The sequence below is a fragment of the Fusarium proliferatum genome (genome assembly GCF_900067095.1).
Source record: "Fusarium proliferatum ET1 genome assembly, contig: FPRO_scaffold002, whole genome shotgun sequence".
Taxonomy (NCBI): domain Eukaryota; kingdom Fungi; phylum Ascomycota; class Sordariomycetes; order Hypocreales; family Nectriaceae; genus Fusarium; species Fusarium proliferatum.
Window position 1 is genome coordinate 4,160,949 of NW_022194791.1, and position 26,024 is coordinate 4,186,972.

At 49.4% G+C, this 26,024-nt stretch overlaps 7 protein-coding genes across 7 annotated transcripts; 1 reads left to right on the forward strand and 6 right to left on the reverse strand.

Annotated features, from left to right (window-relative positions):
- Positions 1-236: 236 nt before the first annotated feature.
- Positions 237-1,947, forward strand: FPRO_02439 (uncharacterized protein; the record flags this gene model as incomplete). The annotated part of the gene is made up of 6 exons (XM_031227459.1): positions 237-322; positions 384-415; positions 469-1,066; positions 1,129-1,541; positions 1,600-1,787; positions 1,834-1,947. The coding sequence occupies 6 exons, from the start codon at positions 237-239 to the stop codon at positions 1,945-1,947; spliced, it is 1,431 nt and encodes a 476-aa protein (XP_031077894.1).
- Positions 1,948-2,343: 396 nt separating this feature from the next.
- FPRO_02438 (uncharacterized protein) lies at positions 2,344-3,678 on the reverse strand (the record flags this gene model as incomplete). The annotated part of the gene is made up of 3 exons (XM_031227460.1): positions 2,344-2,875; positions 2,928-3,181; positions 3,241-3,678. 3 exons carry the CDS (start codon positions 3,676-3,678, stop codon positions 2,344-2,346), a joined length of 1,224 nt encoding a protein of 407 aa, XP_031077895.1.
- Positions 3,679-5,220: 1,542 nt separating this feature from the next.
- On the reverse strand, positions 5,221-7,668 carry FPRO_02437 (uncharacterized protein; the record flags this gene model as incomplete). Its single annotated transcript, XM_031227462.1, has 4 exons — positions 5,221-6,022; positions 6,070-6,585; positions 6,637-6,813; positions 6,863-7,668. The coding sequence occupies 4 exons, from the start codon at positions 7,666-7,668 to the stop codon at positions 5,221-5,223; spliced, it is 2,301 nt and encodes a 766-aa protein (XP_031077896.1).
- A 2,374-nt stretch (positions 7,669-10,042) lies between these two features.
- Positions 10,043-12,256, reverse strand: FPRO_02436 (uncharacterized protein; the record flags this gene model as incomplete). Its single annotated transcript, XM_031227463.1, has 3 exons — positions 10,043-10,307; positions 10,358-11,820; positions 11,891-12,256. The coding sequence occupies 3 exons, from the start codon at positions 12,254-12,256 to the stop codon at positions 10,043-10,045; spliced, it is 2,094 nt and encodes a 697-aa protein (XP_031077897.1).
- Positions 12,257-15,391: 3,135 nt separating this feature from the next.
- FPRO_02435 (uncharacterized protein) lies at positions 15,392-16,830 on the reverse strand (the record flags this gene model as incomplete). Its single annotated transcript, XM_031227464.1, has 3 exons — positions 15,392-15,730; positions 15,783-16,245; positions 16,301-16,830. The coding sequence occupies 3 exons, from the start codon at positions 16,828-16,830 to the stop codon at positions 15,392-15,394; spliced, it is 1,332 nt and encodes a 443-aa protein (XP_031077898.1).
- Positions 16,831-17,635: 805 nt separating this feature from the next.
- Positions 17,636-20,673, reverse strand: FPRO_02434 (uncharacterized protein; the record flags this gene model as incomplete). Its single annotated transcript, XM_031227465.1, has 3 exons — positions 17,636-17,710; positions 17,760-20,416; positions 20,490-20,673. The coding sequence occupies 3 exons, from the start codon at positions 20,671-20,673 to the stop codon at positions 17,636-17,638; spliced, it is 2,916 nt and encodes a 971-aa protein (XP_031077899.1).
- Positions 20,674-24,177: 3,504 nt separating this feature from the next.
- Positions 24,178-25,191, reverse strand: FPRO_02433 (uncharacterized protein; the record flags this gene model as incomplete). Its single annotated transcript, XM_031227466.1, has 3 exons — positions 24,178-24,402; positions 24,456-25,089; positions 25,163-25,191. The coding sequence occupies 3 exons, from the start codon at positions 25,189-25,191 to the stop codon at positions 24,178-24,180; spliced, it is 888 nt and encodes a 295-aa protein (XP_031077900.1).
- Positions 25,192-26,024: the final 833 nt, after the last annotated feature.

Sequence of the window (26,024 nt, forward strand, 5' to 3'; positions counted from 1 at the left end):
AGCATCTCTTTGTACTGGAGTTTTCGTATGCGCGAGACCCTGTTCTACAGCGAGACCAAGTGCGTCAATCACCATGGGCTAGCCTAACGCAACAACAAGATGCAAGTGAGCAAGATGTTGGTGACACTTCAACCCAATATAAATACTCGTCGACAAAGACAGACAGGTCTTGGGCTCCCCACGAATACAGCAGTCGAAAAAAACGCCGAGAGATCTCTCCTGTCCAAGTTATTAGCATGTTCTTGGAAGAGGTTTTGGAACCTACTCCCAAGAAATCACGATCTCGCCGATCCACTAGTCCTAGGGCTGTTCAACGACGAAGGTAAACAACTCGATCCTAAGGATCTTACCAAGTTATCCTTGCTAACTCGGAACTTGGGAAGAATTCAGAACAGATTATCTCAGCGCAACCACCGTAAGTATAAACCAGTCTCATATCATCCAAACTGGCTAACTGTCTGAATATAGGGCGAAGGGCAAAAGAAAGCAGCGAGGCTACCAACAAGACACTACCTCAGTACGCAGGCGAAGGCGAAGGCGAAGGCGAAGGCGTAAACTCAGAAGTGATTGCGGTACCACCCATGTCCGATAACAGCACAATGCAGCAAGGCTGTGGTCTCGACCGGACCCAAAACCTCCATTACCTGCCAGGGAGCTATCATGAGCCTCTCCAGTATGCGAGCAGTTCCGAAAACTCGGTCGATTACTTTGAACGTCAACAACTGTCCCACAGCCAGCTAAGCTCTGCTCCAGCAACTGCAAACTCAGCGTGGTATTCAGCAGTTGATATGCACAACCTTATCGCACCAGAAGACATGGTTTCTTTGTTCTCACCGGACCGGGAATGGTCACAGTCAGACATAGAACGTTTGTCAGCACCAATGGAGTCCAACGCTACCAGGCCAGACTCCCAGCCCCTGTGTGCCTGTCGTAACAGCTCGGAGCCGGTGCTTGGACAAGTCCCAGAGGGCTTTCCATTATGGCGCCAGAACGAACAAGGATCTGATATGCGCAGGATCCCATCGGCGCAGAGCCATTCTGAATTGGATTCCCATAGATTACGCAGGTAAGCCATGATACTCCGATTATATCTCGTGACTTAAGCATCTCCACTAACAGACGTTTCAGTGAGACCGGTCATCACGGACCGGGGCCCGGTCTGCATAACAGCGCCGCAGGAATGCCGCATTCGACGCTGCAGGGGCATGCCAATACTTGCAGCAGCAGCAGGCTGTCATCTCTATCTTCATCCAAAGTATCCCCATCGGCGGAGGAAACTAGTCCGTCTCCAGTAGCCGAACTGACCCGCCGATTCGACTCCATCCTAGAAGCCATGCGCACATCGGGTTTCCACAACTTTGACGAGATGGCAGTGGCTTACTATACTGGTCGGTTCAGCACAGGGAGTGTCCCGTCAATCATGCAGTGTTCTAGCCGGGGCCGGCGCTTGAAAGTCATACTTCAGAAACTTCACCAGGACAGTCAGGAATGGCCCAAGTGGGAGTCTCGGGGGCTCCAAGAAAGCATGTCGACTGCAACTGGTAAGAATCAGTCTATTGACCCGTCTTCAATCGACTGGATACTAATCCGATTTCATAGCATCACTTTGCGTTGATGAAATTGAACGATTGGTCAAGGAAGAATTTCCAGCACAAGCTCAAGACAAACCACCATGTAGTGGGACGACACTCGAGCAACTTCTCTCAACATATGATATCGGATATGTCTTCTCCAGAAGCAAGGAACAGTCATTATCTCCCCTTCCATCCGAGGTAGCTCCAGATAAGGTAAGTGAACAGTACTCGTCTTCGGATTTCGCTAACTTATGGTTAGATACCGCACCTCTGGTCATTGTTAACTGAACTGGCTGGTATACGTAACGTGTATTGCGACGAAATCGCTAGGTTGTTACTAGGTATTCTTCTCTTATCTAGGAGACTTTTATAGAGGATAGATCAAGACTTGTCTTCAGAGGGGTATATATTTATTCTTCCCAAGAGTCACTGCAAAGATCAGACGCCGAACGTTTGGAACATCCTTTCATTCTTGAATTTATGCACTGGCCAAATCAAGAGCAATCATGTATCCATAGTGTTGCAGAAGAATTAGACAATATACAAGTAAAGGGAATTAAACTGTTCAACGTTTCCTTCATAAGTTATGCATTTTCCTAACCTCCCAAACTACCACACCATTCAGGTTGAGATGCATTTGACTTGGTTTGTATTCCGAGGTGTAGGACAAAACTGCTGTGTGTATTTACTTCCGCGGAAGCCGGATACTTATTTCATAGACCTTCGTGCGCGCATTGGGCTACACGCGGCTTCCAGAGAAACTAACGTTTTAGCAGCTGATTATCTCGCCGGTAGAGAGCACCCGGATGCCGTTGTCCATCAGCCGCTGCGGTGGTCGTTCCCAGTTAAGGACCTTACCGCCTCTATCCCGGATATCCTGCCGCTTCTCATACCAACTGTCCGCTGTGACGGAGGTTGTCTGCCCTTGCACAGTTTTTAAGAAAATGGTCTTCTGCGGTGGCTTGGGCATTGCCGGCCACTCAATAGGCCTTGGAACGTTGCCTGAATGAGAGCCTGCTTCCCGTCGTTCCCGCCATTCCTTCAAAATGAGTTGATATGATTCGACTGGATGGTCTAGCTTTACCTCCGGATGCTTCTTCCACTCTGAACTAAGGTTTTCGAGCTTCTGATCTTCGTGAGGTATACTCCTGAGACTATCATCCTGAGTAATAATCTCATAGGTGGTGAATATAACACCTTTGACATCGTTTCGGTCCTTGACGTAGCTCTCACCCTCGCCAGGTAAGGGGCAGTTGATGCGCGCTGCGAAGTTGAAATCAAAGAGCATGAGAGTCTTTCGGCTTGTCAATCAGGAGGTTTCGTGGGGCGATATCCTGGTGTGCAATGCCATACTCAAGGTTCAAGTCATCTACGACCTTAATGAGTTGTTGTAGCCACTTGAGTTTAAAAACGCGTGATTTGTTCTGCTCTAGATTGCGGCCAGGGACGTAGTTGCTAGTGAACCCGACCACGCGACCCTCAAGCTCGTCGACGACCACTCGGTCAAAGGGGACAATATTTGGGTGGCGTGGGAGACGCAGCCATAGATTCATCTCCTTCCAGGATATTTGCGCATACTGCCACAAGAAGTAGTACTTAAAGACGACCTCTCAAGGGTCAGCTTTATCGCAGGGCAAGACAATCAAGGCCGGCACCTAGATTCTACCTTTTTAGCAGGTCCTTCTATGCATGACGAGTACGCAACAAGGTCCGCGTCAGGACCAAGCCTCTCTAGTTCCTCAAACTTGTCCCGCCGAATAGTCCGGATTCCTTCTGGGAGACAGGCATCGTGAAGAGACGGGTAATGTACACAGCAGGCCGTGTCGTTTTTGGGGTCGGTAGATGTCGAGATAACCTCACCGTTATGAGATAAATGTATTCTGTAAATGGCGGGAGACAGCTGGTCGCTATGGCGGCTGAAATGTTCTATTGCCAGACTCTCGTCGTCTTGCTCCCCATCCATAGCTACTGAAACGACCCGTCTCTGATCCCAATCGACAATGTGCCAAGTGGTTGGTCCACCAACCGGGATATCACCGCTTAAAGCAAAGTATCTGAACTCGTGTTCGATCATATTGCTGACTTCTTGAACGATAAAGTGCATGGGGACTAAAGAAGAGTGAAGTAAGGCAAATGTTTGTATGGGTAGATGGTATGGTTCGATTAGTCAGCCAAAGCATTTCTTTCAGAAGTGGTCAAAAGATTCATCACGATTTTATACCAGGAGTATTAAAATTTATTAACTCTCTTTTCTCTTAGGTTGCATTGAACTTTCCAAATAGTTTCAGTCTTTTTTAGTAACTTTGAAATCCTGTTGACGGTCAATGTCACTGTTGTTCATAACACTAGGTCTGAGAGTATGCTGGTTGTCAGTTATGTTAGTTGGTAGCCCTCGACTACTCCACACGTCTGTTGCGTTTGTTAGGCATGAACTTGTATCGTGATAGATCTTTACGATAATCCTGCTAGGTTCTGTATGTAATTAGAAACTGCGCGGCTATAACTGTCACAGAAACCTCCAGCCTTGACGCTGTACTTGTCCCTTACTGGCCATATTATAAGTAACTACACAGTTATAGAGCCGTGAATACAACAATACTAGGACTACCCGCGCGCGAACTGAGTTGGCCGTGCCTCGTTCGACCTGCTGGATGCTAGGAGACCTTTCTAACACACTTCCACTCGTGTCCGCAAGGCGCTTGCGTCTTCGAGTCTGAGTATATAATGGCAATAACGGTTGCAGCTAGAAGACAGGAGGCATATACTGAGCAAACACCGAGACGCATTATACCCTTTTTGCAAGAACAAATATATAACCATCCATCCTTATGACCTTCTACATATTCACAGCTCGAGCCAGTTTAGTATGACGATAGCTCTAACACGTATTATAGCTGACCAACTTGCAGTGCAAAAGCATACCCATCAATACCACTAGAATGTATTCACCATAGCCAACCAAGCAGTATTAATTGAACCCCACAAAATCGAATGAACAGCAGGACAATCTAAAGTGTCCAAACCCAACACTTGCTACTGTGGATGGTATTTCTTTTACGCGGGCACCTTGCACAACGGCACTTTGAAGTGCGGTACCAAGCGTACGCGTTCTGGCCAGAGCGGGTTCTGCGAGGTTGCCGCGCCGCAGTATAATGCTGCCGCTTTAGCAGGTCAATAATTACTGCAATGAGTGCCTCGGGGGACAATAGCATGGGCAATTCCTAGAGAATATGGTACATTGGAAGAAGGGACGGCAACTATCTTGCCGTATCTTGTGAATTGTGTTGTCTGGATGTTGATGCAGGTTATCTGGCCCGGCCCATACCTGTCTTTCAGCCATCATAGAAGCATTTTGGGAGAAGAATGAGTAATTCATGAAGAAATATAAAGGCTAAATGACATCAAGTATTATCCATCCTATCCTTCTCAGACACCAATGCTCACACTCACGCTTATGCTTATGCTTCTACCATGACATGTCATGCGTCTAGAGAGTTCTGTTGGCCTTTACGTAACATCCCATGCGACAAGATCCCACCACAATTAAACCCTAGACCAAAAAAGAAAGACTATCGTACAAAAGAAGACAATCTATCAATCTTGCTCGAGATCAAAAATGTATAAGAAAGCGATGGTTTCGTTAACTTTATGCAGTCACAGCAGCTGCAGCGGCTATCTCCCCCTCGGGATCTCCGGGCTCAACAAACGTCCGCCAGACATCGATCCGGTTCGTTCCCGGGGTCCGTGGACCGAGGCCGGCGAGCTCGGAAGACCTGCGATTCTCGCTGCGTCGCGTGCCCTTTCGACTGCGCGAGCTGTGGCTGTAGTACGAATCATCATCGTCGTAAGTATTCGGATCACGCTCCACGATCAGAGGCCCTACGCCTCCGCGGTATCCCTCTTCTATCACCGGGGGTGGCATTCCCATCGGTGGTGGGCGCATGCCTGGAGAGTCTGGGGCGTAGCGGTCTTCGGCATGACGTCTGTCCATGCGGCCGCTGTAGTATCCTCCGCTTCTGGGGGTGCCTCTTTCGAAGTCTTTTGGTGATGGGGGAGCACCGCCGACGACTCTGCGACCTACGCGGCGAGGACTATCGCCTGAGTAAGGATCGCTGGACCTAGGTACTTCTGGAGCACCGCCAATATCGTATTCGTAGTCTTTGCCATGGTAATGCGACCTGCGGACCAATTCGTCATCACGTTCCTCCTGTTGTTGACGCATAATAGCTTCTTCATCGTAAATCGGGGGTCGTGTAGGTTTAGACTTTCGTGGCCGTCTAGCAACACGAGAATCTTCTTCAGTGCTATCTTCACGAAAGACTTGAATCTCGCCTCGGTGTGTAACCTCTGGCTCGTGGTCGGATTCGGGAGCATCAGGGTCGAACCATGGACATTCGCATCTCTTGGGTTTCTCTCCACATACGAGACAAAATTCGGCACCACATCGACTGTATATGTTAGAAGAATCCATATCCAAGTGCGAAGGAATACTCACCATAAGGCATGGTTATCGCCCTCTCGGAGCTGAGCTGAAGCACCGCATCTATAGCATCTCTTCCGCCCCTCGACTCTGACATAGTCAAGAAAGCTCGCCGTCTCTTCGTCCCTAGGACACTTGCTCGCAAAGTGCCACCTGCCATTACAGGCGACACAGACTTTAGTGTTGCATTGATCACAACGAGCAGCTTTGCGTCCCGTCTCACGATCGCGGTAAATATCAGCTGGTCGAATCCATTCACCGCATCGTCGTGAGGGACAATAGAGCCTGTTCCTGAGGGAGTACTCGACAAACTTCTTGTTCCATATTCGTTTGAAGGTAGAATCAAAAAGCTTGTCAACATGCTCCAGACCAATGTGGGCATCGGTGCAGCATGTTGGCGGCATATGTTCAGCTTCTGTCATTGATTGTTTGAACCGCCTCTTCAGACAGCTGTGGCACATGCGATGGCCGCAATCAAGTTTGGGGCATTTGGATACAGGGACTTCATCTAAACAGCCCTTGCAATCACGACTGTAGTATGGGTTAGCAATTGATTGTCACAATATGATTGACGCCACTCACATTAAACGCGGTCGGTCTGGGGATGAATTTCTGGATGAATCAAAGCCGCTGCGGGCTATGCTTGGGGGACGTCGTGAAGACTCCCTAGAGACTTCAACAGTTTCAATTGTAGCTATAGGTAGTCTCCGAGGACGGCCCTCACGGACTAATTCACGAGACTCAACCACCTTGGCAGTTCTGATTTTTAATTAGCATTGGAGACAAGAAGCAATTGTAAATAGCTTACCTTCTGGACGCTACAGGCGGCCGAGAGGCACCAAGCACACTATTGAATCTTGTGGGAAGACTGTATCTAGGTGTATCGCTGATCTCTCGTCTCAGAGCAGGTCTGCGGTCCGGTGAGCCTCTTTCAGAAGAAGCCTGTCGATATCTTATGTCTCTTTCGTCCGAAGTCGACGGCGACGGTATTCTATTCCGCCTCCGTGGTGTTCTCTTTTCATCTGGTGAACTGAGATAATCGTCTGGGCTGGGTGATCGGCGATGTCGACGATGATGGCGTCTATGTTTGTCCTCTGGTTCTTCCACCACAACCTCTATCTGGTTCTCATCGTCGCTCTCCTCGCTCTCACTTTCACTCTCGCTCTCACTATCTGTGGGCGGCGTCGACTCGGGGGTAGGTTCTCTCCGTCTTCGGACCACCTGCCGGGGCCTCGCGGGCTCCGGGTGTCTACCCCGTGGCTTCATGGCCGGCCAGCGTTCATCATCCTCGTCGTCTTCGTCTGCTTCATATACCGAGAACTGAGGGCGTTTCTTGTAGATATCTGTCGAGGCACGCATCAGGTGTGCTGGCGGCATGGGCATTGTAGGCGGGTATGCATCGAGGCTCATACTCCTCGAGTATCCCCTGGGTGTCCTTCCGTTGGGCCTTTGTAGTTCGTCGATTCGGGTCCGATGGGGCATTGGGTACTGGTTATAGGGCACGACGTCACTGGGGCCGTACCAATCGTGAGATTCAGGGCGGAGGGGCCTGCGACGCACGAGTGGAAGTCGGGCCTCTCCATCAGCGACGTCTCGATCGTATCCTAGCCTCATTTTTGCTGAGTGGGATGGATGGACTCCTGCAGGACCCAGAAGGGGGGGACACGGCACAGCGCAGCAACAGCACAGCTCAGCGCGCGCTGGACAGTGGACAGCGAGAGTCTGGCGTCCTAGGCTGGACTAGTTTATATGTCGGAATGCAACGGGCAAGGGCCAAAGTAGTCGTGATGACGAGCGGTCGAGCCACTCAACGAAGTCCACGCTGCGTGAGCAATTGCACCCCCCAAAGATGATTGGAGTCTGGGGGCTGATCATGCATGGCAACCGCAGCTTGCAGCGTCACGTCGAGGTCGAGTCGAGTCGGAAGTTAGGGCGAGAGGTAGAGAATGGAAAAGGATTGGATGTGTGTGGTTCTGCTTCTGGTGCCTTACAAGTTGGGCCGCGAGACGACGTTGTCCCTCGGATGGGCCTCAACGAACTAGTACAGGAACCAAGGAAGAAGTGATAAAGAAGAGAAGATGAATGGAATGGAAATATCAAAAAGTCGGAGAGGAAAAAGAGGAGAGTAACACAGACAATCTCCATATGCAGACCTTGAGCAACGTTCCTCAGCGTCTGCACTCTCCGTAAGGTAGCTTGCTATGCTTCCACAGGATAACGCGGCAGACCAAGTTTGGGCGTGGTTTAATGGCCAGTTACCTCACATCACCTAACGCATCAGGCATCTAGAAGCGAATCAAAGTGCCCCTCCCCCGCGTGGGTGGGTTTTGAAAATGGCCAGGGGGGTTGGGTTGGGCTGGGTTATTGTAGACCAGGCCCTGTCCCTTTTGCTCTTAGACCCGGTAACGACTGATGTTGAGTTCATAGAGTATCCGTAGACCCTTCGTTATAGAGTCATATGTGCTTGCACAGCATAACACCGTACGAGCTAGAATCATACGACTTGACGGGTAGGAATAGGGTAGTTCTTGTCCCACGATAACTTCGTGGGTGGCTGGTATCCCCAAACAAGAAAATATGAGACTGTGGATGATCAGTTTTTGTCGGTGTGATGTCACGTGGCTGAGCTAACTGAGACATTGCATCGCACTACACGAAAAGAGCACATGAACGAACCCTCAGATATTCATTGTCCACTGAGCATTTGTTCAATCGATGCAAACGCTGTATATCTTATGCAAGAAATATCTATCATTGCCTGTTTTTGACACTCACCGGAGAAATAACATCACTGTGGCGAGATCTGACCTCTGTCCCCAGACACTCAAGACAGAACATCATGAGTTGAGCAATAGATCGCCCCCACTAACATCATGAATCAACTCAACCCTTAAAACCTCACCCGAAACTCTATGACTCTAAAACCATCTTCCGTTCCCGCGTGGGGTTCACTGTGGCTACCTACACTTCCGGGCCTTCATCATACCGGCGATTTCTTCATGTGGGTCATCAAACTCGGCCCGGTCCGGACAACCATAACGGGCCTCCTCGGAACGGAGCGGCCATTACAGGATATGACGGCGTTCCTGCCGATCTCCCAATGGCCTTTGTTCTCTTGTGATTTTGACTTCCTTAGCAATCTGCAGGGTCTTTCACGCCCCTTATAGCTAGTATCTTTATCCTTGCGAGCATGTGTCTTAGGCCCCTCGTGCCACCATCTTAATCATGCACTTCTACGCAAGTGAGATGTCTATTACATCATGTCTGTCATATGTGTAGACACAATTCGCTGCGTTCTACTTCTCCTTCTGCATGAAGGGTCCGGCGAGCATTGGGCTATATGACAGCAAAACGTCATTGATACCGAGGTGTGAGAATAACCCTATGTAGACAAATTAATGTCTTAGATTAGCTGCCATGATATTTCTTGCTTTATCTTCATGTTCTTGATATTGTACAATTAAACAAATGGGTATAGATGCTATCATAAGAGACGTCATCATGTTCTTTGATGGTTAATCAGAGCTGAGAAATCTGTACGCCAATTCCCCCAGGGAACCTCCAGCTAGCACTGGCAACTAGCTTATGCATGATCTACATTACATCAATCAGAGATCCTTATACTATCAAGATCGTTGAAGTATCCTTGGAAGCCAGTGTATTGGGAAAACCCGGACACCCGGCCCGCAGAACCGTGCTGGCTCAACATCCAACCAATAAAGTCATATTCCCCGACACTGCACCCCAGGATATCACCCCAGAATTATCTTCCCGGGGCGACAATACAGCCCACCAAGTTTCTTGGGGTAGCAATTGCACCCATGGGGCGTATCTTAGTCGTATGGGAGTAAGGGGAGGCGTTACTATTGAATAACGCCGCAGTCTGAAGTAGAAGTAAAAGAATAACGTACGTCAGAGCTGATGACGAAGTAGCCTTGTGGTTTCGTTTTGAGTGCCATCTATCAATCTGACACAGATCGACCGGCACCTACGGAGTACCGAGGAACGCGCGTCTTCTCACCTCTGCCTCCTTGAGGATTTCCGAAGACAGACTCAAGCTAGGGGCCAGGGTTGCATATCGTTCAACCTCTATCACAACATCGTTGATCATTTGGTCCAGCGCCTCACGGTGAGGCACCAGGGTTAGCAGAATGCTGAGCAGCGACGGCGACATGCTGGCACCCATGATGAGTAACGTTTGGGAGACAATCGATAGAGCACCTTGCCAGATGTATGGCATATGACCGGCATGACTAGACGCATGTTAGCTATTGACTATGCCCAAAAGGAAATGGAGGCTCACTGTTCATGGATGTGTTCGAGTTGTCGAATAGAAGCCTCCAAGCACTTGTGGCAGTTCTCCCGCACAGCAGGATCCAATACTGCTTGCTCATTGTCTAGCACTGCTAGAATGTATGGCCGATATATAATGGTGCGACAGGCAAAGAATCGAAGTCGAAGGACAGTTTGAACCGGGTCTTGCAGCGCATTTCGAGTGAAAGGAAATTGCAGTGGTAGTGGTAAGCTCTCATACCATTGGCTCAGTTGGTAGTCGAGCTCTGCCACCACTGGATCCAGGCTTGTTGTTGATGCAATCGAGTCCTTAGAATAGATGAGTTGGCTCACTCTATTCAACAGCCGACGTAGAGCAATCTCTGCAAGGAAGTACCAAAGCTCATCTCGACCAACTTGCTCCGATTCGTCTCCTTCAAATCCACAGGGCAAGCCAACGTTTTCCTCGAATTGGACAACCCCTGAATGAGGCAGGTCGAGTTCCGCGAGAAGATCACTCTCAAAGAGTAATGCATTCCAGTAGATTCGCTCCACAAGCTCTCGCTGGTGGCTTGGGATACGGCTTGGGGCCATAAGTAGTAGCTGTAGCTTCGTGCTTGTCGTGCAAAGCAGATTCCATGCCTCCATAGGGCGGACTAGGTAGAAGTGATAAGCAGCAGCAAGGAGATGGCATTGTGCCGCCACTACGCTGTTGGCAGTCATCAATCCTGGAAGTAGCGACCATGCTGCAGTAAAGTATTGCAGCCCAGGGGGATCGTCTTGGGGTAAGATTCTCGAAATGCTGCCATGCAAGCTTGCCTGACCCAGGGCAAGAACAAGAAGCACAATGCAACTCTCCGGTCCCTCTCTGAAACCGTTGGACAAGGCTGTGCGGTATTGGCTCCTCCAGGTATATGGGTTGACACAAGCATACCAAATATTAACTCTCTCGAAATAAGCCTCGATGTAAGCTTGGGTGTTTGACAAGTCCACACAAGGAGTTTTGGTCAGAGTATGGAGTGGTTCTCGTGCCATTTCCAGTTGTAGCAGAATCTGAGGATCGCATGGTCGCGACACTAAATCTCGGATCAAGGGCCATTGTAGTAAATGCATGGTGGCATTAGTGTGGACTTTAGGCATGGTAGAGATATTGGTTCCGGTCGGTTGAGCGGACCAAGTCCCAAATCCACCATTGGGGATAGAGCCAAAAGAGGCAGCATTGGCCGACAGCATCATGTTGTCTCCATCAAGCCCCGTGCCATTGCTCATCCCAGGCGAATTGTCAGTCAGGTTTAGTCCATTTGCTGTTGTGTTCACCATATTCATCTGAAGGAGATTTTCAATGCGGTTCAGACGCTCCAAGATCAGCTTGTCACCAGCGTCAAGTTTAATGCCTGGCTCTCGATAGATGCATTCAGCACCAAGCTCCGTACAGAGCTTGCACTTTGGCTTTGTGCCATCGCAACGGGATTTCCTTGAGCGGCAAACCTCGCACTAGTGGGAGTCAGTATACAAAAGCGGAAATGGTAGGAATAAACAAAATAAAAATGGTGTAGTGACGCACAGCAATAGTGGCCCTACGGCGGGGGTAATCGACACCCGTTTCGGTATTCCTCCTTTTGAGTGGGTTCGAGCCTTCATCGCTTGAGACCTTTTGCGCGCCATTGGACATGCTGTCAGGTCTGTTGTCAGATGACTGCGAAAGATGTCGGGATTTTTGAGATGCGCTTAGTATGCCCTCCCGACTGAAACTGGGCGTCCGCTGGTTTTTGTAGCTGACAGGGGACTTGAGCGAGGCGTCAGCCGACATTGCTGCAAGTGAAGACATCGGAAGTTCGAGAGAAAAGCTGTCGCGTGCGGGTACCGTGAATGGTCGCGCTCCGTTGAGAGAGATTGAATGGAGGGATTCGCCTGTCGATGATGCGGACATGATGATAGATTGAAGTCAAATGAAACGGAATCGAGGAATGGCCTCGAGAATAAGTTCTAGTTGAATTGGTGTAGCGGCATGAACAAAGCAATGATGCGCACGACTCGAAATGTCCTTTCAGCAAACCAGCATCATGTAGCAAGGCCGATGGTCGGGAATGGTGAGATGAGCATCAGACGATGCGACGAAAGCTCAAGTTTCGATGTTTTGCTGAACTTTAGCTGGTGAAGAGCAACTGGTTTCCTTGGGAAATGATTCGCGGTTTGGGCGTTCCAACAGACAATTGAACAACGTCAGTCTCACAATAAGAACACCAAAATGTTCTCGAGACACTGAACGTTGAAAGAGGCGTCCTTTCTTGCAACCGAAATGGAGGAGTAAATGGTTATGTATGGGGGAAGAGCCAGGACAAGGGTCTCCGAGCCCCCGTTGTTCAGTAGCTGCACTTGGACTTAACCCCGGACCCTGGGTCGGCGGGCGGTGGAACTCGGAAGAGGGTGGTGGAGAAACGGGCGGGAGAGACTAGGTAAGAAAGGTAGAGAGTCAACCTGGGGGACTTCTGGAGAGATGGGATGGGTCATTTATTGGCCCAACAAAGTCGGCCGAAGAGAGTATCCAACAATGGATAGACCCGATCAACGTGTATGTACTCGGTTCCGCGCTCGAGGTACCTGAGAAGTTGATTTTAAGCATGGCATGATATGTCGAGCAAAACCCGAAATGACTTGTCTCGGGGGCAGTTTTGCTTAAAGTGGTGGTGGCGTACGTTTTGTTTCTTGGTACGAAGGCGATTCGCTTCCAAATCTGGGGTCTCAGGGCGTCAGCAAAGAGAGTCTGGAGAAGACCGTACGTAGTAGCTACTCTGCCTGTGGTGCCTTGTGGGAATAAAGCTGCCCGTCACGCTGTCCTGGCCCTCCTGAAGCGTTCGCAAGCATCAACTCCATGTGTTCCCCAGAGGATTGGGTGGCTCAAGCCAGTTGTTCTCGTTTAACCCGCCATGACAGGGATAAGGTTGAGATGGAGGTGGGCGGCTCTCGAGGGGGATTGGTGGGAATCCTTGCAGCACGACCATTTGCGTGTGGAGAAGCGATTTCTGGAGGATGAGGTTCAATTTCTTGCCTGAGATTGGAGTTGTTGACAGAATTTTTGTTGTCCAAAGTTGGTAAGTGTTCCATGGTGGAGTTGTAGGTTAAATGTTGTTGTTGCTTCGTATGTGGATTCCAGGCACATACTGTGCTTGAAGCTTTGGGGGAAGAGCGGAAATGTCGTCCCATGTTGCGCCTGCCGTACTGCCCTTGCAGCAATATCAAGAGTAATAAGGAAGGAACACATAGGAGAAGCTAATAAACATCCCAGTTCTTTCACTTCATTGCTTGAAATGCACCTGGAACTAAAACACAACAATATCATGCCTCATCCTTGAGTTTAACGACGTGATCACATTGCAATCCTCTCTTTACCGTTGCTATTTGACGTAATACGATCCTCTTATTGCCGAGTACCCCATCTTATAGATACGTCTCCTCCAAATGGTGGCATAATGAGCCCCGAATAATGCATCTCTACCACGATTTGACAGACAACCGTACCGTCACCGTCAAGGTCATTAATGGTTCTAGACCCCAGCGGGGTTGGAATCGCCACGAGAGGAGAAGACCTTCAACAGCAAGTGATTGACTGTCTCGGATGGCATCCGGACCTCTCGCTCATGACCATGGGGTCTGCAAATCTTTCAACCCCGAACGGACTTGATGCTTACTTGGAATTCCCCGTCCTCACTTGGCGATTTTGATGTAGAACACTATTTCAAATACCGATCTCCGGCTCATCCGATATATTAATATGACGCACACCTTTGTTTCCAATAAACGTGGCTTCGAAATCGAAATCTGGACTCAGCTTTCCTAATGCTTACACTGACTTACTTACATTAGACCATTGCCTTGCCCAGACGCACCGTCCCTCGACCTCACCCATCATGACAAGCGCTCATGCGCCCGATCCATGTAACGGCCCGAATAGGAGTGCTCTTCCGTTGGAGCCTCGCAGCCCAGTCCAATCCAAATCTCAGCCCGTGACCAACCTGGGGTTCGGTTTTAGCCTGCTCCGGTCTGGGGTGCCCGTCTCGAGACGCCTGTCAACCTGCGGGGAAGCTTAAAAGGTGTGGCACGTTTTGTCCGCTTACGGAAAACTGCTGGCAAGGTTGTTTGATGGATCTTCCGGCTAATTAACGCTCGCCTTAATCTACCATGTCCAGAGACTCCAGACGACGGCACGGCACAGACAGAAACCCATCGGTTCGGGTCACGGCTTCAATATATCCAGACTCTCGGGTAGACAATGTCTTCAAGTTGAAAGACACGTTTCCTGTCAGAACTCAAAGAGATGATGTTGATAATCCCACACGTACATCAGGCCTACCCGGTAAGCTTTATAGCATGCCACTCAACCGTTTAGAGGATCGAGTTGCCAAGAACCCGTGCCGCCATCCACATCGACAACATCCTCAGGGTCTTCAACACCCTGTCCATCACCTTGAGCCTTGCTACCAGGCTACGACCTGATCTCCAAATCCACAGTCCCCTCAGTTCCCATTTTGGGCATCCGGGAGATTCAATGCCCGATACGACTCCGGCAAGGATTGCACCCGCGGGAGAGTAACAGTATCGTAGTCAAGGCCGGACGGACTGACAGTCTCTCATGTTCTCCGAGGTCGCTGCATGAAGGACACAACAGCCTACACGCTAATGTAGTGTGCTTCACATCATCCCCTGCGTCACAACAACACGATCGAGCAGTTGTGGCAGCCCAACACCAATCAAGTGAATAATGGGCATCCATAAAGTGTCCCTGATTCTGCAACCCACAGCTTCTTCGGATCCGGCTGCCGTCGACCCGAAACTACAAATCAAGGCATTCAAGACTGATATTATCTGCATATGAGCAAGCCCTGCGAATTCAAGACGATACCCGTAAGTTTCAGGTATCCGGACGGATGGCCATACGTCATGAAGCTCTCGTTCTCGGTAACGTCAGTTGCACGGACGAGAGACACCGAGACGGATGCATATTATGACGCCGGACGGAAGCAAAGAAGCTGTGAGGTTATCTTTCTTCAAGGGGCGAAGCTCATGATCACTCGTAGAAGACCACAGCTGTAACTTCGCCTTCCAGCTCTGCATAGGCGATGAAATCGCCCAGGATTCCAGTTTTGGCATCCCTCTCAATAATGACGACACGGCTATCACGTTGAAGAGCCACTGCTACCAACGTTCCCGTCTTGTTGATAGAGAAGTGGCGAGGAGATCTGCCTCCACATGGAATATCTTGTTGGAGAGTGAGATGCCCGGTTTCCGAGTCAATTTTGAAACTGACTAAAGGATCAGATGCTATAGTGCCGTTCCTGGTGTCAAAGTCTGGAACTTGGAGAGTGCTTTCATTACGAGACGAGACGATCAGGAATCCTCTGTCCGGCTTTGTCCAAAAGTCAGAATAAACGCAGCTCAAGGGCTATGAACACACTTACTGATACTACAATCTCGGCAGCTGCAGCACCTTGCGGCACGTCTTTGCCTTCCCCATGGATGCCGCTGTTCCATATTTCCTTGAACCTTATAAACTCGCCACCATACACGACTTCGTAGCCGATAATGGTATTGGCCAGCTCGGTGACAAGGTACATGAATGTCTTGGTCTCCTTGACTACAAAGGCAATATGTCGGGGCCCGGTGCCGGGAGCAACGACCAATGGATCGAGCTTGGACAGGCCCAGATCTCCGAACCCAACGCTGTATATGTGAATCATATCTGCTCCCAGATCGGGAACAAGAATAAATCGTTTGCTCGGATCAACGACTGCAGCATGGGGATGGGAAGCCTCCTGTCTTGAAGGGTCCGGGCCAGGCTCGGGAAGGCTGAACTGCTGAACATTGAGCGACGTGAGATTTGATGGATCTTGAATGTTCCAAGTTGTGAACGCCGAGCCGCCACTGAGAAGTGTTAGCCGTTTGTACTGGACCTTAATGTTCGAACGGGAACACATACTAGTGGGCTACTGCCAGCCCATAATCCCACTCGCCATACATGATCGCACTCACAGGGCCAAAGGCTGTGGACGTCTTGGCCAAAAGGGTCAAAGTGCCGTTATCATGCGTTGCGAAGGATGCCAACGACCCATACTTCCCGTCTTTTAGTCCTTCGTCAGTGCAATAGAGCACTCCGTTATACCAGTCGAGTGTGAGCCATGAAGGGCTTCCAGCACACCCATCTGTTGTGGACAATGTTTCAAGTTTCACAGGCGTATTCCGATACTCAGCAAGGGAGAGATTTAACGTCGTGACAAGTCCACTGTAGGATGCAACATATAACAACACATCCGGCTCGTGGTGAGTGTTGAATTCAAGAATGTCATGGTTATGACTCCAGTGCGCGTCTTTGCGAGAGTAAGTCTGATAAACGCAATGGAGTAAAAACACAGTAATAGGCGCGGCGAGAAGGAGTGATGAGACGAGAAGTGTTATGCTATTATCCCGAAAGGGGTTCTTTGAGAGTCTCTGACGGCCGAGGAACTTCATTGTCTCCAGCCGATGGACAGTGTTATGGTAGTAAGTAGTAAGTTGAGGATTATGACGAGGTTAGAGCTGACGCAGCTTCACCGCACTAGCCGCAAGCTATCAACCAGGATAAGAGCATGGGTGAAACAACAATGCCGATCAAAGAACAAAAAGATTCGGCCAAGAGATAGCAATTATGTGATGAAACCAAAATGGGGGGTGAAGATGCAGAAGTGAGATTGAGTCTTGGGCTCCGAAGGAATACACTAGAGTAACCGTGCAAATCGTAGTGACACTGTGATGACTTCGTATTGCATGCAAGTATCACCAGATGGATCTAGTGTTGCCGCTAAACGCATGGATTTAGAGTTCAGCTCCCAACGTCGTTCCGCGGGAAGCGATTTGTTTCAGAAACAGTTTCAGTTAGCTGCATGTTCGCTGATACTTTGATGGATTGGATGATTGTTTTTAGGAATCATATCATTCCTGGGTGAGGCAACAGACTACAACTTAGGACCCTGATCACAAAGTACGAAAATACCGAGGTAAATTATTATGAGCCTAGGGGACTTTTTGATGAACTTATTTTGGTATTGTTTGTTACAAGGTCTAAACTCTTCTTGCTCCTTGAGCCATGCTGAAGGATCAACATGTCTGCATTGTTCTTTTCATACGGTCTGGGTCTGTTGTCTAAGTATAAATATTTCGTTATTTTACTCTCCTCTTACTTCATTTTTGGTATCTCAAAAACACTCCAACACCTCACCCTATACTATTTCTCCAAGAACCTCCGCTGCCAATATCTTCAAACACTTTCTTTTCACAGTTAAATCTTTTCTGACGGGAAGTCCTGGATTGCAGGCGTCGTGGTTCCTCTCGATAAAGACATGCTGTATGGAGCCTAGTATAGGGTTAGCTTTGTGCAACCTTGCAAGTGATGTTGTACATACCAGAACTTCCTTAGCGTTACATATTCTCCAAGCAAGTTTACGAACGCTTCCATCTGCGGCCACTACAGGCGGTGCAAACTCAATGCCAAACATTTCTCGAATGGCGTAGACAATCCTCTTGGCATACTTTGTGTCACGCTCGACGTGGCCTCCGAAAGGCTCCTCGGGCTGGTTAGGTGCAATGTCTGGATCTCGGTCCAGGCAGTTCTGGACAACTGGAAGAAGTGCGGCCTCGACAGCTTGTTCATACAAGCCCTTGGCACCAAGATCGACATCCTCTTCGTCAAACTTGCTGATTCGGATCTCGAAAGGTTCTGATATCGTCATCGCATGATGGTGTCCGTTATGATGGTATCTGAATTCGAAGACACCTTGTGTCCACCACAACTTGTCACCTTCAAAAACAACCTCACCTTCGACCAGATCGGTTTCTGTGATCTCAGTTGAAGTTACCGGATGCTCTTCGACCACAATGCTGACATCGGCAGTCAAGGCATCATAAGAGCCAGCGTTCGTAGGTGCCCATCGTCCCAAAGAAGATACCTCCGTCGTTTCCCTTGAACGATTGTCAGTGACCATGTAAAGGCCAATCCAATCTTTCTTGCTGTGGTTGGCGGGGGCTCTCCACTTCACTCGAAGAGGTGCTCCGTATTCAAAAGCCATGGTCTTAACAGGCTTAGGGAACCGGCCTGTCAAACTCTCCTTGCCAGTGTACTTCTCAACGATAGGTGCGTTATTAACAGGAGTGCCCTGTACAGAAAGAGAGTAGAGCTTGGGATCATGGCCTTCTAGATCAGGAGCGATTCGAGTAATGGTGAGTCGTGCGGGAGCCATGTTGAAAAGAGCCGAAGTATCTCGCACGATGGTCTTAACACCTGCTGCGAATTTAGGGCGAGCGGTATCGATAAAGTCCTCGACGAATTGGCTGGTGTCATCCAACACCTTGTCGACACTCTCTTGCCATCCCTTGACGGGAGGAGGCAATGATTTCTTGATGAACTTGGTAAGACCTGCTTCTTGACGTAGACTGCGACCATAGATCTTTTGCATGTGGGGTCGCTCAATGTACGAAATGTAGTAGACGGTCAAGATCTGGGTGAACAGGGCCATAAGGAAAATGGATCGACTCCACGTAATGAGTGCGGCACCCCACACTGCAGCCGTCCCGAAGAACCGGTCAGGGTTGTTCAGGAACCGGTAAATAGACTTGTAAGTCAATTTAGCCTGTTGATCAAAGAAGAAATCGCCGCAGAACCAGCCAAACTCGCCGAGAGAATCATAGACACTGAATGCGGTCCACAACTGAAGGGCAACGAGACTAGCACCAAGAACATGTTTGAGCAGGACCAGGCCATAGGCCCAATCTTCAGGAGGCGAGTACATCTTCCAGCAAGCGGCGACAAATGCAGTGTTACACATGATCATGCTGATGTGGTGGAGGCCCTTCCATTGGCGCCAGGCTTCACCAGCACTCTCGCCGAATTTAAGGAAGTGGCGTGTCCACATCTTGTTCTTAGACTGTTGGTCAAGAATAAGACCTAGGCCGAGATGATACCAAACACGCCAGGCTAGAGCGTGGAACACGAAAGCCGCCTGCCATACGGCAGTTGAAGGTGTCACAAGAGTGAGGACGGCTACATAGAACGGCATAAGAATGACGGCGAAGTCAGGGACGCGGAACAAATCAAGATTGCTTAAACCAACAAGATTGTGGACGGGAGCGGGCTCGTCTTTCTGGGCAGGCGTAAGTGTCTGTTGGTCGAATGCACCTTCAAGCGATTTCATATCAGCGGGTATGGCATCACTTTGGCCCCCGGAGACGGTTCGCTTGCGAGGGGGAGGTGGGTTGTAGGTTTTCTCAATATGAGGATTCTCGACAATCACGAGGAAGGCGAATTGGGCCAAGTGAGCGAGGATTGAGATGAAGAGAACCTCATAGCTAGCAGCCATCATGGAAATACCATAGTAACCAGCATACCCGATCGAGTACATGGGGTGAGGGGCCATCTCGAAGACACCGTCAAAGGTTAAGTCTTGGTCGATGAGATAGAAGAAGTCTCCCCAATACCAGGCAAAGTCTTTCACAACACGGTGGGCGTCGAGCTTCACCCAGAGATTGAAGCCGATTAGGGCGATGCCAACGGCCCAGCGGGAGAAACCGATCAAAGGATTCTCTCCTTCAGGGGTGTGGCCACAGACGATGGCGAACAGGCAGTACGACACAAAATCACACATGAGGATCAAATCAACAACCCTTCGGAAGACCAACCAAGTATTGTACTCAATGGGGGCCTTCTCGAATTCATAGTCCTCCGGGATCTTTGTCTCGAGCTCGTTCTTTAGTAGCTTGTAGAGCCACGGTCGCGGGTTTTTGCCTGTTGAAGGATTCTCGAATAGCTTCCAGCGCCGAGCCCAAGTGACAAGACGTCGGTGATTCGACTGGATCTGGAGGAGTACACCAATGCCGATGTTGTAACAAGCTCGCCAGAACAGGAAGATAGCAGCGAAAACAATACGTTTCGAGCTAGATGGCAAGAAATAAGCAGCTAAGATGTGAAGACCCAGAATTGTCAAGACAATTGCATCAGAAAGGTTCTTAGGTTGTCGAGGATCCAAAAGCTGAGAAACCATATCATGGGTTGTGGGTACGATAAAGACTACATGTGACAGTCAGCCAAAGACGCACCGACGCAACACACCACCACAACAACCTTAATGGATTGTACATACCTGTGCCGTCTGGGGTTCGACCATACGTCTTACTAGACTTATCAGATGGGAAAGGCACATCAGATGACTGGCGGCTATGCCCTTGTTCTGCTTGAGGCTTGTCTTGCTGGGCAGGAGGATCAACCCCAGATTGCCGTTGCCGAAGCCCAGGGCCGGTGGCAGGCAGATCGGCGGCAGTACTCATGACTGGCGGCGATTCAGCAGTGAGGGGGTGGTGGGATAATGAGAAGGGATATGCAAGAAAGACGGCGACGAACTGGCAAGTTGAATGCCAGAAGGAGAAAAGGAGCGAAGGTTGAAATTGAAAGAAAGACGAGAAAGACCGGAATGGGAAGAAGTTAACAGTCGGCTGTTGGGAGGGTTGCGGCGGGAGTTTGAAACGACGTCAGGGCTCCGCTGGCTTAGACGTTAGGGACGGGGTCACCTGGTTCAGAGCTCTCAATCGCTGGACCGGCTGTTTAAGCCCTGGCTTAGAGCTAGTTCCTGGTTTAGCTCTGGGTCTGGGTCTGTAGCTGCGGCTCCATAAGTGAAGGGGGTGGGGAGCGATTTAGCACGATTTAGCAGGGGATTTGAGTGTCGATTTCCAGTGAGCATTGGAGAATGAGAGCAACATGCATGAAGCTACTGATTGGTGCGAGGTCTGAAAGCGGCGTATGAGAAGATGATGTTTGAGCCTGTTTGATGGAACAGTAATTCATGTGCAAATGGAAGAAAATGATGAAAAGAAAAGAGAGAATGACGAATTTGACGAGAAGTTGTTGGGAATTGTCCAGTTCGTGAAACCAGGCCAGTAGCACCTTCCGTCCCGTTCAAACGAACATGTGCAATTAACAGGGTCAGTCACGGTCTCGCCTCTCTCTACAGTGCATTGAGGCTTGAATGGGGGCGTCCATTTTGCATTTGCGCCGCGACAAGAGCGCTAAACCCACTGTGATTACCGGGCTACTTCCATCAGCAAGTGTGCGCGGGACTACGGTAGCATGGCCGAAAGTGAGGGTACGGCGGGGACTCTGAGCTTCCATCATCTTCCCCCACTCGTTGAGTCGCGTGCTTTATTTCTTTGGTTACGAGCAGCATCTTGAGAACGACCGCAACAAAGAATGCTATTACTGAAGTCAACCCTTGTCTGTACCTTTATTGCTAGAACCAATCAATGATTTCTATCTATTTCAGGGAGTTTTGTAAACCATAGGGTAAAGACTCTTTCCACCGATTCTACCCGTTTGCCATGCCGCTCCCTCATGGACTCTAACCGGTCTCCGGCTCCGTGATGGAGGACGCCTCCCGATAGGTACCACGGAGAGAAACCCCACAACGGGGTGGGGGCATCGGAAGCGAGTTGCTCTACCTCTTCTGAGCTCTCACTCTGAAGGTGGACGATCTGATGCGTGGCTTTTCTCCGTAGAACCCTCATTTCTTTCACTCGGATAGTCAATAAACCCTGGTCCTTTAGTGTAAGCGTGGGGTACAATCACATGCAAATCTGCCTCAGGTGATGGAAGAAACGACAAAACATCCTAGACGATTTCTCCCAACAAAATGGAAAATTAGAACTGTTTCTAGGGCCTTACTATTACAGCTATTGCAAGGGGTTAAAGCAGTAGTTTATTTAGGTGCTTTTCCATGGACAAAAACACCCACGCAAAGGGAGACTAGCATACAAGAACAAGGAACAAACACAATGTGATGAGCATGTTTCCTCACGGAAAGCTGTCAGAGAAGTGATGCTCTCTCCTGAAGCCAGAGCAATTCCAAATGACGAGAACGGCGGAGTTGAACTGCCAGCTCTGATACATTAGAGTTCAGGGCAAAAAAAGGATTGTCCCGGGGCTGAACTTCTCACGGTTGAACCATCTCCTTAGTGCAGGAGGTCTATCTGGGACTGTGCCCGAAGGCAAAGGGTTTTGGTAGTTCTTTATATATAAAGGTATTCATCACCTGTGTTTGCAGCCTAAAGCTTAACCTTATAGGCCGCAGTCATCCCATAGCTATAAAGACACATTCAAACCCTACTCTGTCTACAGTAAGACGGAGACGCTGACGATATAGCACTTCGGCACTCTTAGTTAGGGCACCATCTTTACAGTATTTATTATCTGCAACATTCGTTATAACCTTGGGAATGTGTAAATAACAATATTCTTCGGCCTTTCTAGACTGGTCACAAGCCTTCATTCTGAATCGGGAATGTCTGTCAAACAAGCATGGAATATCGGCCCTAGTCACAAAATATTCAGGGTCTCGAACTACACGACCCTTGCTCTCCAAGCTAGTCAAATCTGTTGAGATGAAAAAAGACCAATTGTCGTAATGATCGTGGCCTTTTCTAATTCCTATAAGGGAAACCCGAAAGAGCCCCGTTGGCATGTAAATGCACGAGTTATATCCCGCATCGTCTAACCCTTGCTTGTTTGCGACTGAGCTAACCTCGTGTCTTAGAAGCCTCGGGTTGACAACCGGTTATATTGAAGGATGGTATTTATTTATCTACCATTTTCTATTTGATTCCATGGTATAATTCATAGCCTAATCCTATACTGACCAGTTTTTCTTCATCCTGAAAACTATGGACTCAGAATGCTTGGTTATTCCACCAGCCTTAATGCTTCTACCCCATTTCCCAGCCGAGGAGAGGGAGTTCTACCCAGATTTTGAGAATTTCATCGCGGTAATACTAAGAGAGAACATGGACAGAAGCCATCGTGTATCTGACAACACTTTTCCTTGACGTCAACCGATGTTTTGTGCTCTCTGTTCATGGCCTACTGTCACTAAACAGGACCTCATAACAGAGTTGCCAGATCGAAGCTGCGAGTGTTAAAATCAAGCCACCGAATAGATAAGTCGATATCTCGATACTCTGAGCTTTTATGACGGTCTTTTATTTGTCAAGATCTCACATTGATGCGTACCAGAGACAAAGAATGACCAATGGTATTCTTTCTACCATTAGGTATCACCACAAGACCCCCTTTCTTAGCAGTATTCAACATCAATTCCTCTATTAGAGATCCTATATATAGTTACTGCGAGTCGGATGAATACCTGTATTAGCGAGCGGATGTTAGGCAAAGGAGCTGAATCTTGGTTGACACGCTATCACTGGAGCTGAGCAACACTGAAGCCACGCTCTCCATTGTAACATATGAATCCCGCGCATGATCAAGCCGTTCCACCAGATAAAAGACGTTTGCTATCCGAAACATGCAGCGTACAGCCAGATTGCCTCTATGGTAAGTAATTGATGTCTTGTAATATGTGCTCATCTATGAGTTTACAGCCCACCGATGAGCATCCATTCTAGGACGAACCTGGAAGGCAATAGGAACGATAGCCCCCTTGTAAGAGGAAGGCAAACGGAGAACTTGATTTGGCGAGCAGTTGGTCACTGTATCCTCTCGACCCCTATCAAGTTACCGTCTAAGCATAGGTATGCTGTCCACTCTCGATGGCCACTCATTTAACAGATCTTGATTTTATGCTGTCTCCCTCTATCTTCACATCATACCTCATATCACAAAAAGACCAAAGTTCACTTTTGTCCCACTCCAGACCCCCTTATCCCAAGGGTCATGAAATTCATGAGGCTGTAAAAAAATATCTTTTGAAAAAAATCCCCGCAACCGATCGATGCAATTACCGTGCGTGACAACTAACCCATGACAAGATCGAAACATGATCAGCAGCCTTACTGAGCCTTCTTGGCAAACTCCACCCGCAGAATGAGATGCTTGAAACCAAATCCGTCCATCTTCGCACAGGCCTTGACGGCATCGCCCCGGTCCGCGAAGCTGATGAACGCAAAGCCCTTGGCCATACCGGTTTCCCGGTCCTTGGCAAGGAATACTCGGGTGACACGGCCGAAGCGCTCGAACATGTCGCGCAGCTCTTGCTCCTCTGCCATCTCGGAGACCTATATATGTTGTTAGTGTGGATATGTGGAGGGGGCGGCGTGACGGCACTCACGTTGGTGACACGCAGTGTAGCAAAGTCGTCCCTCTCGCCGAACTTGGATCCCATTCTCTCGCCAGCTGTCCCGGTTCCACGCAGAGCAGGAGGAACATATGAACCCTTCTTGGCACCAGCGGCACCGGCACCAGCAGCTGAGGCCTCGTCTCCCATACCAGCAGCAACATCCCCAGCAGGAGTCTCTCCAATAGGTGCCATGGTATCCTTGTAGGGACACCTGGCAGTGAAATGCTGACCGTTGCAGATACGGCACTTGACCTGCTTGTCCTTGAGCTTGTCCTTCATGGACTGGGCGTTGGCGTCGGCGGACTCATCCTTCTCGGCCTTTCGCCAGTTGACGCTTGGTCGGAAGATAATGTTCTCGCCGACGGAGGTGGTGTCGGGGGCAGGTCCGGGGGGATCCTTTGCGCTGAGGCCGAACTTGGGCCAGGTTTTTCGGTCGGCGACGCGGGGGTTTACGGTCTCGGTGTGGGTGGTGTAGCGAATTCGGCGGGTGGTCTTGACCTTTCGGCCATCGTCATCGTAACGGAATGTGATGATGGTCTTTGTTCCATCCTTGTTGGAGATGGTCTGAGGCTCGGGGAGATCGGTGGAGGTCTCCTCGATATCGTCGTCGTCGGCCCAGTCGTGCCTGTTTTTGAATGGTGGGGTTAGTCAAAGGATATCGATACAAGACCCTAGTCAAGGAGAGCAGAGCAACTCACTTGGGCTGGTTTGCTACGGCGGCAGCCATTTTGAATCGAGCGTATCCGTGCAATTTGTTCAGAGATTCTGTGTAGGTCTCGCGGTGCCGTAGGGATGCGTCGTCGTGGCTCGTCCAGGCGTCACTTCGTGATCTCTCGTGGGGTTTTAGTGATGGTTGAATTTATTCACTTTTTCGTGGTGCGGCGGTTTGAGCAGAGGTGGGGCAGATGTCAAGCCACAGGTGCTCGAGGCGGATGGATGGTCGAATCACATGACGTGCACTAGCCACAGGGCCAACTTTATCCGATCCGGCCGTCGAGCATGCCCGCCGTCAAAGGTGTAATTTGGTGACGTTACTTTGAGAAACCTCAACCTGAGGCTTCAGAGTTTTGTTACGTGGGATCATGCCACCGACAGAATTAATCTGAAAATTCTGAATTGAATCATCATGGAGATTGCCACTGGTTAAACGGAAAAGCGGCATGAGAGGATTCGAACACGGAAGAGGGATGCGTGGCGCAGCTCGAACTCGTGCAACACATTGAATTCGGGGTTTGTTTCAGAGCCGCATTTGAAGCAAATAGTCACTCGTATAAAATGATTTGACAAGAGCCAAAACAATTATTCGACATGTGTTGAAAAACTGATACAAACCTGTGACTCGGTAAATATCCTTGAAAGAGTCACCTTGTTGGGAGATGAGATGAACTTGTCAAAAACGCCAAGGGACAGGTGCTCGAATCTATTGAGCCAAGCGTGGCGCAGCTGAAAGAGAGTCCAATCCGGGTCCACGTAATGGAGCGACGCGGTCTCTGTGGCGCTCGGAAGCGCGCTGAGGCCATGTGAGAGGATACGATACGGGGCCGGGGGAGAGAAGAGGAG